Source organism: Anabrus simplex, chromosome 6, assembly GCF_040414725.1.
Source record: "Anabrus simplex isolate iqAnaSimp1 chromosome 6, ASM4041472v1, whole genome shotgun sequence".
NCBI lineage: Eukaryota > Metazoa > Arthropoda > Insecta > Orthoptera > Tettigoniidae > Anabrus > Anabrus simplex.
In genome coordinates, this window is record NC_090270.1 from 115,571,047 (window position 1) to 115,587,154 (window position 16,108).

Here is a 16,108-nt window from a genome sequence, read left to right on the forward strand (position 1 = left end):
TTTTAATACAATACTGCACTTTTCGAACCATTTCTTGCTTCTAACCACGACAACAACAACAACAACAGTACGACTGGCAGTAGTTTACTTTGGGTAGTGTTTGCTGCGAATATTACATTCCTTGTCAGACATATATAAAAAGGATTGAAGCGTTCTTCCGTACCTTCTCCATAACCTCCAATACCTGTACGTATCACCGTGCTACGTTTCACTCATCACACAAATATTCCCATTACATTTCATAAGTTGGACTGCATATACCCCGTATTTCATATTTTAATACTCGTACACATTTGATGAAGTATGTCACCATTGAGACTCTGGTGTCTTTATGTGTTTGCAAAATAACGTCTCTCCGGTTGGCCTGAATTCGATTGGTTGCCTTGTGTTGCATCCTGGGGTGAGACTTGGAACGAGAAACACACGGCGGCCTCATGTGAAGCCAACCAGGAAGAAAAGCGGTTTAGAATCATACCCACTTCACCGGGCGAGTTGGCCGTGCGCGTAGAGGCGCGCGGCTGTGAACTTGCATCCGGGAGATAGTAGGTTCGAATCCCACTATCGGCAGCCCTGAAGATGGTTTTCCGTGGTTTCCCATTTTCACACCAGGCTAATGCTGGGGCTGTACCTTAATTAAGGCCACGGCCGCTTCCTTCCAACTCCTAGGCCTTTCCTATCCCATCGTCGCCATAAGACCTATCTGTGTCGGTGCGACGTAAAGCCCCTAGCAAAAAAAAAAAAAAAAAAAACATACCCACTTCAACTCTAGAGGGAATGCTGCTAAAATACCCACCTAATATTCCGAACATGCTGCTTCCTTCTCAAACGTGACCTCACGTATTTATTAATACCCCAATAAAGGCACCAGTCAGGTTATCGGGCTGATCGACTTAACATGCACATACAAAGTACTCGGATTTGTTAACCGTTATGTCCCATACTTTAAAAATTAAACAATAAGAAGAACAATGTGTCGTGTAGCTTTGTCAGTTGGTTGTGTTCGTTTTTTTTTAGCTGGATATGCACACGAAGATAGTGTTTTCAGTGCTTGATGTACCAAGGTGGACAGCAATCACTGAGTGATGTGGAAATGGAAATAGTATTGTTCAGGGAGCTCATTAGATCATGCGGGTGTTGAATATACAGTGACTGGGACAAGGTTACACTCTATTGAGCCTGCTTCTGGTTACGTCATTGTTGGTGTTAGGCTGCGAATTGCACGTGGATGAAACTAGTTGCTAAATCATTATCTGCGTAATGTTTGTAGAAAAACGTTTCCCTGGCTATGTAGATTCGTTCGTTTGTTCGTGGAGTCATCGGCTTGAAGACTGGCTGAATCACCAAAGTTTCAAGTATTAGCTTTTTTAGAAAATCAGTGTGTCACGGAAGAAGTCTACTGGCAAAATGAGGAGTTGGGTAGTTTTGTCAATAATTGTCCAATACATTTCAGTAGACTCCATATACTCCTGTTTTTAGTATTTTAAATGCGCTTGCAAATTGTATAAATGTCCTAAAGTACAGTATATCACCATTGAGACTGTAGTATATGTTAGCATAATAACGTCTCGTCGGTTAGCGTAAATTCGACCCTACTGCTGAGACCAAAGACAGGAAGGCATTCACAGCAAGGAGATGGAGACTTCGATAGATGTAGCTGTGCTAATGAACAGGCTTCGGTGATTGAGTTGTATGAGACGACTTGAGGATAGATTATGTAGAAAATAATAGACTCGGCCCTGGAGGCTAAGATAAGAAGTTTGTTATGAATGGACGTACGGACGTTCTACGAATAAAATAGAAAAAACAAAAATTTATTGGCAAATTGTCAGTTGCGAATTATAAATATTCGTCATTCATTATTAGCCACTTAAGTCGTGATTAATTGTGAATAAATTTTAACGTTTAGATCTAATTAGGTTGGGGGTAACTAGACAGTGCAACTGTTGATCAAACCAGCCAGGTGAAGAAGCGAACTACCGTATTTTTGTACATTCGTTGTTGCCCAACTTTACCTGGGGCTATATTTTAATTTGCAGTACTTAAATACAATTGTATTCCTTTCTAAAACAGTTATTGTGATATGTCATACAGTGTAACATAAAGCAATTTTACTTCGATATTGAAAATTCAGAAGTATTAATTACAGTATGTACGAGACAGAATGTCATCGCGCATAAACATTGTTTTACTCCTACCACCGTGCGTCACTAGTCTCTACCAAGACCGGAAGAGCAACCAGTGTTACAAACGACACGTAAGTGAAAAGTTGTGCCTTACCTGTGTTTACTAACAAGACAGTAAAGAGAGTCGTAGAGGAAAGAATATTACTTTCGAACAAAGCCGGATTTGTTATATTTCATCGTGCTAAATTTTGGAAGCACACGGCGATAGCAGAAACTGTGAATATTTCCAGGAGCACAGTTTATTATAAAAGACAGGGTTGAATTGTTACCACCACAAAGTCGACCGAGGAGACCAGATTGAAGAGAAGAACGTGCCATATTTAAAAGTATGCGAACAAACGTAAGACAAAGTGACCTACAAATTGCAGCAGAAGTTCGGGAGGGCTGGAACAATGTTGCAGGTCCATCAGCATTTAGAGAATGGCTTCTAAAAGAGCCTTCTTTAATGGAAGAGTATCCTGGAAGAAAGCATGCGGACATGGGCATACAGTACACACTAAGTGGCCAAAAATCATTGAAAGACACTGAATGCGATGTTAATAACGAGTTGCCCCTCCGTGAGTCCGCAAAACGGCAGCAATACCGCGAGGCATCGACTCTACAAGGTGTTCGAATCGTTCTGGAGGCATCTTGCAATGCTACCCACAATTGGTCTTGTGTAGTTGGTGCGGGGTTAATGGAGCGTACACCAGCATCGACAACATCCCATAAATGCTCTATTGGATTAAGATCGGGGGATCCGGAGGGCCAATCCATGGTCGTAACTTTACTGGAGTGCTCCTCCAACCACCTGCATGCCACCACAGAACGGCGACATGGCGCATTGTCCTATTGAAACATGGCATCTCCACCAGGTACTCTAGGAGCCAGAAAGGTTGCAGATGGTCTGAAAGAATGTCCACATAACGTGCACCTGTCAGCACTCCCTGCAACCGGACAATGGAGCCTAATTGCGTCTATGAGAACGTCGTTCAGACTAGAACTGAGCCACCTCCCGCCTGGACATAACCTTGTTGACACGCAGGATCAATAGTTTCATGGGGCATACGCCACACTCTCACGCGCCCATCCGCTCGATTCAACTGGAACCGGGGTTCATAGGACCATACCACATGCCGCCAGTGTTCCATGGTCCATTGCCGATGTTCGCGGGCCCATGCACGTCGTAGAGCTCTGTGTCGAGGTGTCAGCAAAGGGATGCGAGTTGGTCGTCGGATGGTGAAGCCTATGCGGTGCAGTTGCCTCCTTACAGTCCTGGCAGAAATGAGTTCCTGACTCCCGACATTCAACTGGGCGGTGATCTGACTGACAGTAGCCTGTCGAGCGCCCAGTATGGTTCTGTGGAGGCGACGTGATGTCCGGTCGTTCCTGTGCGGCGGTTTATGCGGGTGGTAACATTCTCTCTGCGATATTTAAGATCCACCCTCGACACTGTTGATCTCAGAAACCCCAATTCGCATGTAAGCTCCACAATGCTATGACCCATACGCCGTGTGCCGATCATCCCACGTTCAAATCCCCCTGTGGGTGGGGGCGAGAGAATAACACCCACGGTATCCCCTGCCTGTCGTAAAAGGCGACTAAAAGGGGCCCCAGGGGATCTCAACTTTGGAGCGTGGGTTGGCGACCACGGGGCTCTTAGCCGAGTTCTGGCATTACTTCCACTTACTTGTGCCAGGCTCCTTACTTTCATCTACCCTATCTGACCTCTCTTGGTCAACTCTTGTTCTTTTCCGACCCTGACGCTATTAGGTTTGCGAGGGCTAGGGAGTCTTTCATTTTCACGCCCTTCGTGCCCCTTGTCTTTCTTTGACCGATATCTTCATTTTTCGAAGTGTCGGATCCCTTCCATTTTTCCCTCTGATTAGTGTTACATAGAGGATGGTTGCCTAGTTGTACTTCCTCTTCAAACAATAATCACCACCACCACTCCCACGTTTAAAGTTAACTTGCGACGTGTTGCCATCTCCACGACGCTGGTGTCTGTGGCAGACTGCTGAACTACGCCGCAGCCAGCCACGACGCTCAGGGGTCATACACGGCACATTTTCTAATGGAACACCCCCTTCCCGTGACTTTTGGCCACTCAGTGTATTTTCATTCAGTGTAGCCTCAAATATGAAATCGTTTATACATCTAACAAGCCTTTGTTAATGCTCAATTCCTTATAGGCAAGATGTATTACAGTGTTACTACATTGTTTGTCTACCCCGTAGTCCCGTTTGTTGATACGGGGTCGGGGATGAGATGAATTTATATAGAATGGTTTTACAGCCGGATTATCTTCCTGACGCCAACCTCAGTTGGGTCGATTTGGCAGACTCCTTAGTAGTTTCATGCCATTATTGTCAGTGTGTTTGGGATCTCTGGTGGCTTACCCAGCGTCATCTGCATGAAACTACTTCAGGAAGCCTGCATTCTGTTAGCTGAGGTCAAACTATAATAATAATAATAATAATAATAATAATAATAATAATAATAATAATAATAATAATAATAATAATCACAAATGACTTAATTTCTATTTTAAAACATGCATATGGATATAAAACCTCAAAATGACTACGTTGTTGCTGTATTCAGATCATCATGTACTTTTGGAGTGATGAAATGATGGCGATCAGGTACCGAGTAGTATGTATGAGAGACTTACCGTTGGCCCACCTCTCGTAATGTTCTGTCCGACCCCTTCGCTGAATGGTCAGCGTTGAGGCCTTCGGTTCAGAGGGTCCCGGGTTCGATTCTCGGCAGGGTCGAGAAATTTTACCATAATTAGTTAATTTCGCTGGCACGCAGGCTGGGTGTATGTGACGTCTTCATCATCATTTCATGCTCATCACGGCGCGTGGATCGCCTATGGGTGTCAAATTAAAAGACCTGCATTTGGCGAGCCGAACTTGTTCTCGGACACACCTGGTACTAAAAAGCCATACGCCATTTCATAGACGGTTGAGGCACTGGCCTTCTGACCCCAACTTGACATGTTCGATCCTGGCTCAGTCCGGTGGTATTTGAAAGTGCTCATATACGTCAGCCTCGTGTCGGTAGATTTACTGGCACGTAAAAGAACTGCGGGACTAAATTCTGGCACCTCGGCGTCTCCGAAAACTGGAAAAGAGTAGTTAGTGGGACGTAAGGGACGTAAAGCAAATAACATTATTATTATTATTATTATTATTATTATTATTATTATTATTATTATTATTATTATTAAAAATGTACCGGTACTGAGGTTTTTAATTTAATTGTAGAATATGCCGTGTGTTTTGTGATGACATATTTGAATTTTAGGATATAATTGAACGCGAACACACTACAAAAATGATTTTATTCCGTATGTATGTATGTAATACACATTATTCCCATTAAAATTAGTGTTGACGTCTTTTCAGTACTCTGTACAAAAACTATTTTAGGTGTCCACGAACCGCAGATTAGGCCTCCGATAGGTATCTGATTTCACAAATGAAATATCGACAATAGTAAGCATTACGAGTTGACATTGTACTGTAGTTGCACCATTTCTTTAACGGATTTCTGAATTGATCATTTGTATTTGCTGTAATTCCTACACAAATTTCCCATTCGGAAAGCGAAGAGAATGCAATTTGTTTGTTGTAGATAAGTGCCCCAAATATTAGGCGACTTAATTTTCTGATATCGTTTCTGCTCACGCTTTCCTCAAGTTATAGGTTTTAATTGGATGGGGATGCTAACGTCGTGTTGAACCGTAGTATGTCGGTGGACATTCGCGATTCTTACTTAGCGTTTGTTGCTAGTATGATGGTTGACGTCAGGAAGAGCATCCGGTCGTAAAAACTCGCTCCTAAGTTTCATGTCGCTTCATACCCGAACCCGTAGGAAACCGGGACATGGTTGGACACATACACGCTTTTCTCTTCTACCATCCTTTATAATTTCTACTTATTGTACACTGCAGTAATACTAGTCGTCTACGTTGCCATTGGTTACGGTGGAGTCACGAGTTAAGACTAAGCTCCAAAAGCCAAATTTTGTGGAATTAACACTTTTAATGTAGAACTGACAAGTTCTTCAAACTAATAGAACACTTCTAAACAATTTATTTGCCGATTTGGCCGTGCGGTTAGGGTCACGTAGCTGTGAGTTTGCAATCGGGAGGTGGGTTCGAATCCCACCTGGAGATGGTTTTCTCGTGGTTTCCCCATTTTTATACCAGGCAAATGCTGGGGTTATGCCTTAAGGCCACAGTCCCTACCTTCCCAATCCCAGCCATTTCCCATCCTTGGATCGCCGAAAACCTTTGATGTGTGAGTGCGATGTTAAACCACTAACTAGCCGGGAGTGTCCAAGGACATGCTCGGCTCGCCTGGTCCAGGTCGTTCTATTTGACGCCTATGGACTTGCTTGCTTTGAAACAAAATGGAGACAACAGACTTTATTTTGATTAACAATTTGTCTAGAGTCTCTCACAGTTGTGGTAAGTTATACCAATTATGAAGGCGATTATTAGCCGTGTTTGGTATGTTTTTGTATTAAATGGTTTTCACTTGTAAGGTGAGGTGTATTGTTTGGGTGAACCATTGGACCTGGCATTGTTTCTTATTTTAAACTGTATCAATACGAATCTATATGATGTTCATAAATTGTACCAAGTGGTGTGTTCTGAGCTGTCAGTGGAGAGATGGCATGGAATGACATTAGTAGATGAATAAGTTTGGATGGTGTCTTTAAAAATAGGAAAGATCACAATATAAAGATAAAGTTGGAATTTGAGAGGACAAATTGGGGCAAATATTCGTTTATAGGAAGGAAAGTTAGGGATTGGAATAACTTACCAAGGGAGATGTTCAATACATTTCCAATTTGAAATCGTTTAAGAAAAGGCTCGGAAAACATCAGATAGGGAATCTGCCACCTGGGCGACTGCCCGAAATGCAGATCATTAGTGATTGATTGATTGATTGATTGATTGATTGATTGATTGATTGATTGATTGATTGATTGATTGATTGATTGATTGATTGATTGATTGATTGATTGATATATCAACACGACACTTATGAGACTTACTGCTATTAGAGAAAAAAGTAATTTCACTTGCTATGAATTTCGAAAAGGAATTGAACTCGGTTATTTTCTAGGTATTTTATTGGCTTGCAGTAAAATATTTGAGTTATTAATGGGAACTTGAATTTATTTCTTGTATAATCTTAAATTCCTACTAAATCTTCACCACTGGCCCCAGAATCTTAGATTTTTCATATCAAATATCTCGCATACAATTACTCCATTTAATATTTGGGCAACCTAAGATTTGGAAGTTTTCGCGGTTTTATATCCATATTCTCAAGAAATATCTCGTATCAAACCTAGTAGTTGACTGAGCATAAAGCGTAAATAAATATTTTTGAGATAAATTCAACATTAAAAAAAAAAAAACTGTCCTGTCTATGTTCCATATTTAACAGCCAATTTAATATTCGGCAAGTCAAGGAAGGTGCGATTCTCCCTTAGTAGAGGGGAAGTAGGGGTGTGTGTGCAGCATTTCTTTCTGACCTGAACGATGTTTGTGAGAGAGCCACTTGCTGTATTGAGTGTGTGCTGTGAGCATGTAGTACAATGGGCCGCAAAGGATGTACAAAATAATATCCGCTCCGCATCCGCACTTCCTGCATCCGCATCTGCAAAATGGTTATCTGTGGATATTGTAAATATTGAACTACAGTATATTACACCCAAGATATTGAAACAGATAGATCTGTTAACATTATACAATAAGCCTGACACCTGGCACCAGAACCCCTACAGTCACAGGTCCATAAGGGACTTCTCTTGCAAAAACTACCTTGACCTTTGTTCCTTACTTCCTTTTGTTGAGGACAGGAGCCAGCTAGGCTTAGGACAGATTTTTTGGCATCATGGTCTCATGGCTCTTTATATATCACCATTCTCTCATACCGCCTCCCACAAGGCCAACCCCTCGTCCACGTCGTGGGAGGTGGGCAACGGCATGAAGTATGGGACTGCCTGTAGGGGTGATGTACAGTGGGGACTGTGTGTGCCCCATGACCGCTACGGTAGCTGTGAAGCCCCTACAGGAACCCTGAAAAGTGATGGCTAACGGGGCTCTGGTGAAGACCTCAATGACAGCAACGGCGGAGGAGTAGTCCTTTGGTACGGCGAAGCTGGCGGATGAGGCAACTTGAGGACAAATAAAGAAGAAACTACTGCCTTGTGGTAAAGAGGGATCTTTAAAGGCTAAGGGAGACAATCCCTACAGAAAAATCCTGCAGTCGAGCGCAGACAGGAGGCAGCCCCTCCACTGGGCTTAGGGTGCTGTGGGCTAATAACTCGCACACCTGAATTAAACTTATTACAGAAACCAGACGAAATTTATACCGGCCGGATTTTATGGAGATGACTTTTGCAGTGAAATACAGGACACGACGAATCAGATTCTGGAATGTGAAAACTATGTATGAAACTGGCAGTCTGAGAGAAGTAATGGCAGAAATGAAAAGGTATAAACTGGAGATACTTGGGTTGAGTGAAACAAGATGGACAGAAGAGGGAGGTATCTTCATTTACTCTGGAAGAGAAGAAAATGATCAGCATTCAAGTGGAGTGAGTGTCTTACTCACAAAGAAAGCAAAAAATAGCATAATGGAATGGACCCCTGTATCACACAGGATAATTACTGTACGAATAAGAACCAAAGTTAGACCTGTGACCATAGCACAGTGTTAAGTGCCAACACAGGTAGCAGAAGAGGAAGAGAAGGAGGTGTTTTATGATAGATTGACATCAACACTGGCAGGGATAAAGAAGGAGGACATTGTGGTATTGATGGGAGATCTAAATGCAAAAATTGGTAATGAAAATGAAGGAAGAGAAATCATCATGGGTAGACACGGAATAGGAGAAGAGATTCATAGACCTATGCAGTAATTTTGGATTGGTTATAGGTGCATCATTGTTTCCACATAAGAACTGCCACAAGATCTCATGGGTGTCATCTGATCTCTGGACAGAAAACCAAATTGATCGCTTGGCAATAAGTAAAAGATGGAGACTGTGAGGAATAAACGTGGAGCAGATGTAGGGAGTGACCATCACCTTATGATTGCTGATATTAGATTGAAGGTGGCAGCACCAATAAAACAGGCAGCAGTACAAATGAAACGTTTCAACTCCGGGAAATTTTGGAAACTTGAAGTGCAAAATGAATTTAAGATACATTTGAAGAACAGGTTCGAAGCCCTCGCCGAACAACCAGATGAAGATGTAAATACCAAATGGAACACAGTCAAGGAACTCTTTCATGACACGTGTGAAGAGATAGTGGGCTACAGAGAGCCAGGGAGGATAGAATGGATAGCGGATGACACTTGCGAATCAATCCAAAAGCAAAGAGAGTGTAAGGCACTTGTCAATTCCAGTACAACAAGAAACCAAAAAGCAGTAGCAATGGAAAAATACAGGGAGACCAACAAGGAGGTTAAGAAGAAAGTGAGGAGAGATAAACAGGTGTTTACAGACCAACTGGCAATACAAGCAGAAGCAGCAAGAGTCGGCAACAGCAAAGAAGTATATGCCATTACAAGAAAGCTTTCTAGGAGGAACTTTTCAGGGCAGAAACCAGTCAGAGATGCAAACGGAGTAGCCTTGACATCTGAGACACAACAATTGGAAAGATGGAGACATCACTTCATGGCAGTACTCAATAATCTTGGTGAGGAATCGAGAACTGAAGATTTTGAAACCATTTTGGAGAATCCAGACATCTCGATAGAACCACCAACACGACAAGAGATTGCACAAGCAGTGAAACAAATGAAGAGTGGCAAAGCACCAGGTGTAAATAACATTATCCCAGAAGAAGAAATTATTATGTTAATAAAAACCACCTTTCCAATATTCATTGTCCTTTATATTTAGGATTAAACCATTTAATTACAAGTAGGACATGTTTCGCTCAATCATAGTGAGCGTCATCAGCTATCCATGGTGGGTCAGGGCCCTGATGCTGGTATATATAATGAAAAAATGTCTAATATACATTGATAAATATGAATTTTAACAATTTAAAAATAATCAATAAGATTATATTATGTCTATTAAAACAAATTGATCATTAAAATTGCTTAAAATGTAAACTGGAATGAATGACTTAAAATGTTATTATAGTATGTAGTGATTAGATGTTCGTATAAATCGTTCACCATTATATCTTCGCTCAATTGCATTAGACTGTCAATTTTTCTTTCATTGCAAGTATTTACAACTTTGTTTCATTCCTTCTTTTCAGTGCCGTAGGTAAAACGTGTTTACTAATCAGCTATACCACAAATGCATTTCCTGGAGAATATATACCAACAGTGTAAGTTTTCATGGTAAAATATATTCTTAAAATTACATTTTTAAGTGCATTTATGTGATTTATTTTGCATGATTTATAAATTCTCTTCTGCTTTCAGGTTTGATAATTATTCTGCTAATGTTATGGTTGATGGAAAACCAATAAACCTAGGCCTGTGGGATACAGCAGGTCAGGAAGATTATGATAGGCTGCGACCATTGTCATACCCACAAACAGTAAGTTTTCTTGAAGAGTTCTGTTGTCAGTAATTCAAACATCCTTTTTTATTTTTTGTATGTTGTAACCAAAGAGAATTGATACCTACACACCATAATATGGAGGTTGGCAATATCCCATTTTCAATCTTATTTTTGATCTTTTGGGCAGGCTGTGTAGAATAATGGATAAAACTCGTTACCGGGTATGAATGTGATTCCTTATTAAAGTATGAGGTAATTTTAATATTCTCAGCTGTATGTATGTGGAAAATTGAAAGCTGATGAGAGTATTTTACAAAAGTACATCATTTCTTATGTTATCGGTATCCTTGTTGACAGTGGTCGCCTTCTGTATTACCTCAGGATACTAAATATAGAAATTGTTACATGTCGGTGAATTATAGCAGAATTCATTTACTCTTGAAACGTTGTAGAATAGTACTGGAAGGAAATCACTTTTCATGGCCTTGAAAGATCTTAAATTGTATTTCATTCCTTGAATTTTTTCATCCACTTTAGTAGTTAATTTGAACAATACAAACGTTAGTACAGGGGCGGGCATAATAGATGCTTCAGTGAACTACTGAGAAGTTCTCGCATTTTCTAATGATCTAATATGTATACAGCTGCAATTATAACTCTTTTGAAGAGTCGGTTAATGTATCCATAAAACTCTCTACAAGATGGAATTAAGATAGATATATGAAAATAAAATTATAATTAGTCTATTTACTGCTATGCAACGCACCTGCTAAAAAATGTCACTTGATATACTACATGGTCCAATAAGTAATGCACTTAATTGTTTTTTCATTGGATGTTTATTTGCAACAGGGACTATACTACTTTATTTCCCAATTCATTAGATACAAATACCTTGTATTCAGTATAGTCTGCATTTGAATCTCTGGCTTTCCTCCACCAGATGTAAGAGCCTGTGTACTGCTGCAGTGCCATTGAGCTGGTTTCCTTCTCAGTCATTTCCAAGCTTTGCCTATGACCTCATTGTTGGTACTGTCTCCCGCAGGGTGCATGTCTAATTGGATCAAACAGATAAGATGGCGCTTTGCCTCACAGGTGCACAGGCTTGCGTGTGGCCTTGCATTGTCATGTTGAAGGAGGATGTTGTTGAGATCTTTATGGAAACGAACATGCAGAAAACATTTTTTCAGATTCTCGATGTAAACTTCTGAGGGTATTATGTGACCAGGCAGTGTATCAGTCACTCCTTCAGAATTCAGAAGACTGAGGCCATAACCTTGCTGGTTGAGGGTCCTGGCTTCAACTTTTTCTTCCAAAGAATTCGTACAAATCCGCTCCATGAACTGTCATTTGGTCTTGGACTCAAAATGATGAATCCATATTTCATCATGTTCAAGTACCTGCACAAATAGTCCTCTGTTTCATTTTGTCATCAAATAGGCATCTAAGGAACTGCTTTGAACAAACCTTTGAATAGTCTTACCTGGTGAATTTTGACACTATCCACAGGTTGTGTAACCACTCCTTTGGTTCTTATTCTATCACCCCAAATAAGCCCATCTGCAGGTTTTACAGTCACCGGTATTACAGCTGTATATACTGTAGGTGTCCTAAATGTTGAAGATCTGACAGTCTCGCATTATTTTGTTGCAACTGATGACTGACTGTACTCCTATCCACTGACTGATCTCTATACACATATTTTATTTATTGATTTATTTTATGCCCTTGTATGTGGCGAAGTTAGGGCTCACGGCTCTCTCTTACACTTAACCACTACATACCGTACATAATCACATAATTTGGAAAAATAGCATTAACGGTCCCTAGGAACTACCTAAATTTATGGAGTAATATTATAACAGATTATAATTGTTATTTTTAATGATTAATATTATCTAGCCTATCTACATCCACATCACCTAACAATAATTCTAAATCACACTTGCACTCATACACACTAACATTCATGCAAGCTGATCATGTATTTAAGAGGAAATCTCGACAAGACCGTTTGAATGAGACTGTTGAAGTGCTATTACGTATACTGACAGGGAGTGTGTTCCATAGCCCTGCCCCAGACACTTGGAAAGAATGGCTGTATACAGATGAATGATAAACCGGTATCATAAGGGTAGAAGTCGATCTGGTATTATGCCCATGGATAGATGAGAGGAAGTTATAATGTGAGGATAGGTATTCAGGTGTAGATTCTTTCAGAAGTCGAAAAATTAGTGTCGCAGTATGTAAATTTCTTAGTTGATCGATTTTCAGCCAGAATAGCTTCTCATAATAGGGGGAAATATGTGTCCTAAAGTTCAAAGAAAATATAAATCGTATGCAAGAGTTCATTGCCCTTTGAAGTTTCATAGCTTGTTCTGCAGTTGCATTGGTTAATACGACATCACAGTAATAAATTATTGCAAAAATGAGAGTTTGAATAAGTTTTATTTTCATGCTGTGTGGAAGAATGGATTGTTTCATTTTTAAGGGGTGAAGAGATGCATATACTTTTCTGCAGACACTTGTTATATGGTCATTCCAGTTTAATGTGTCATTCATGACAACGCCTAGGTTTTTTACAGACTTCTGAAAAGGTATAGTTTCACCACAGAGCATGAGGTTAGGCTGTTGGATGATGTTTAGCGTATTTAAAAGTCTAGATTGTCCTATTATGATTGCTTGCGTTTTCTTCAGGTTAATTAATAGGCAGTTCTCTTTAGCATACGAGCTAACTGAATTTAAAGTCGAGTTCATATGGTGGATTGCTTTGTCAATGTCGGGGACTTTAAAGTGTGAGTATATCTGAAGATCGTCAGCATAAAGATGATAGTTGCAGTCGTTCAGATGAGGAGAAATGTCATTAATATAGATTAAGAATAAAAGAGGTCCAAGAATAGACCCTTGGGGAACGCCAGATAGCTTAGTCCTCCATTCTGTAGTCTTCATGTTTGATACAACTCTGTTTTCTGTTTTTGAGGTATGAGCCCAAGAGATGAATAGCAGAATGAGCCATGTGAAGTTTTTGTAACTTAGCTAACAATATGTCTATATTTACAGTGTCAAACGCACTGCTAAAGTCTAGAAGGATAAGTATAGTCAGTTTTCGTTCGTCCATAGCCCGTCTAATGTCATCCATGATTTTGATTAGTGTTGTTGCAGTACTGTGTCCTTTCTTAAAACCAGACTGTAAGGGATCAAGTACAGAATGTTTTTCCAAGTATTTAACAATTTGCTTATGCATTATCTTCTCCAGAACCTCAAAGTGCTGTGAGGATGCAGACAGGTCGGTAGTCAGATGTATTGCTTGCAGGAGAGTTTTTTGGGACAGACATAATGAGTGCATCTTTCCATTTAATTGGGATTTTGCCTGAAGTAAGACAGGTATTAGAGCTTGTGAATGTTAGCAAGGGTCCTCTGCTCCACAAAAAGTAATTCAGTTTCAGATTGCTGTTTTGTACATACTTTAAATGCAGTAGCCATTTTACAAGAAAACTATTTATGTTACCATGACAACAACAATGAAACTTCGTGGCATTGCCAGGAAAGATTTGTATTTGCTATATATAAAATGTTGTCCTTCTTGAATGATATATATATATATATATATACATATACATACACTCACACATATGCACACACAGACATTACTTACCGAATCATCCTATTAGATGGCACATCAAGTTGTCGTTTCACATCAGAAGTCACAGGACCTCTCCCCCCCACCCCCTCCTCATCATTACACTTTTTTTTTTTAATTTGGTAAATATGATGAGTTGGGTGCAGTACAGCCTTACTACCTCAAACACTTGTAAGGAAAATATATTTTCATCCATTGTAGAACCTGCTCATACACAAACGAGTGAAAATCAAGCTGCAAAACGAACTTCTCCTGGTGCTTGGGTGCGAATTTGATCTTTTCTGGAAACCTGTCTTCTCTCCTCTCCTCTCCTCTCACGATTTACCAGTAGATTGTGATAGATGTGTTGCCGGACCCTACCTTAGTACCTTGAGGCGGCTTGTGATGAGAAACTTGTATGGACTCAGAATTGTATATAGAATACTTGACTTTTTGTTAATTAAAATACATTGTTATAGCCTATAGTATTCCTGACTAACAATATGTACAGGCTGGTTTATCTCATCCGGGTGGTTTTCAGAATTATCCCGTTTCCATCTGATTACAGGTATGAAGAGTTGATTGCTTTCTAAATAGGAAGAAACTCTGGAAGATTCACTTACCAATATTTGCCAACAATATGCAAGTTATGTTTTGTAAGGCGTCAGTTGTTTCCTCAATTTTGCTTGTTACTGGCTTGTGTTGTTTTACTGTACATTCATTCAAGATGCAGTACACATGGCCTTAGTGCATGTTTGAAGTGAAAAGTTATTGTATTACAAAGTCCATCATAGCCACACAAAGGACATTTAGGATAGTGTGGTATGTGCGATCCTCCTAAGAGAGATATTTATAATGAGTAAGTCGGAGACTACTGGTTCTTTGTTAGAGTGAATCTGGGAAGCATCGCACATCTGGTTTGGCAGACGTGGCAGATGATCAGACTAGTTTGCTTTGATCTCGTAGGATATCGTTATGTAGTTCATCTCAGGTGGTGGCGTATTCATATTCCATATGTCAGAGAGCGACCAAGGTAAAGAAACTACGGCCATATAAGATTACTGTCATTCATGAGTTGCAGGAGCCAGATAAGGGAAAACTAGAACATTACTGCACATGGTACTTGGATTTTACTATACGGTTGTAGGGAATTCTGAACATCACATGGTTCACAAATGAGGCCTGGTTTCATCTGACTGGTTACGTGAATTCTCAAAATAACTACATTTAGGCCACAAATAATCCACACTGTATTCATGAAAGACCCCTAAACCTGCAGAAGGTTGGAGTTCGGTGTGCAGTCTTGGCAGACCGAATAGTAAGTCCATTCTTCTTCTCAGATATAATGAACTTAGTGTTTTTGCTACACATCAGCAGAGTCTCTTGGTTTGCTCAGCAGCTTCTTTGAGGACAGTAATCTCTAAGAATTTGGGGCGCCATGATCACTAGACTTAACGACACGTGGATTATTTCCTGCGTATCTCAAGGATTAAAAATATCAAAACCAACCCTGAGTGACTGAAGATTTTAAGACAAACGTCATGACCAAAATCAATGGTATAGACAAGGAAATGTTGCAGCGAACTGCCAGAAGCATGGAGCGACGGGTACAACTATGTGTACAGGAAGATGGAAGTCATTTCCAACATCTGCTGTGATGGTAAGCAAATTTCCCAGTTTCTTCATATTTCTAACATAGTTGCATCTTCCTATCTGCTACCAGGCGGAAATGGGTCATTCTGAAAACCATCAGGTTTATATAAAT

General features: G+C 40.3%; 1 protein-coding gene across 1 annotated transcript in view; it reads left to right on the top strand.

Annotated features, from left to right (window-relative positions):
- The window catches only part of Rac1 (ras-related protein Rac1), a 136,775-nt gene that overhangs the window by 85,670 nt on the left and 34,997 nt on the right, over positions 1–16,108 (top strand). Inside the window, exons 2-3 of the mRNA XM_067149884.2 lie at positions 10,474–10,545; positions 10,643–10,760. Coding sequence (XP_067005985.1) covers positions 10,474–10,545; positions 10,643–10,760 — 190 coding nt within the window. The remainder of the gene's footprint in view (positions 1–10,473; positions 10,546–10,642; positions 10,761–16,108) is intronic.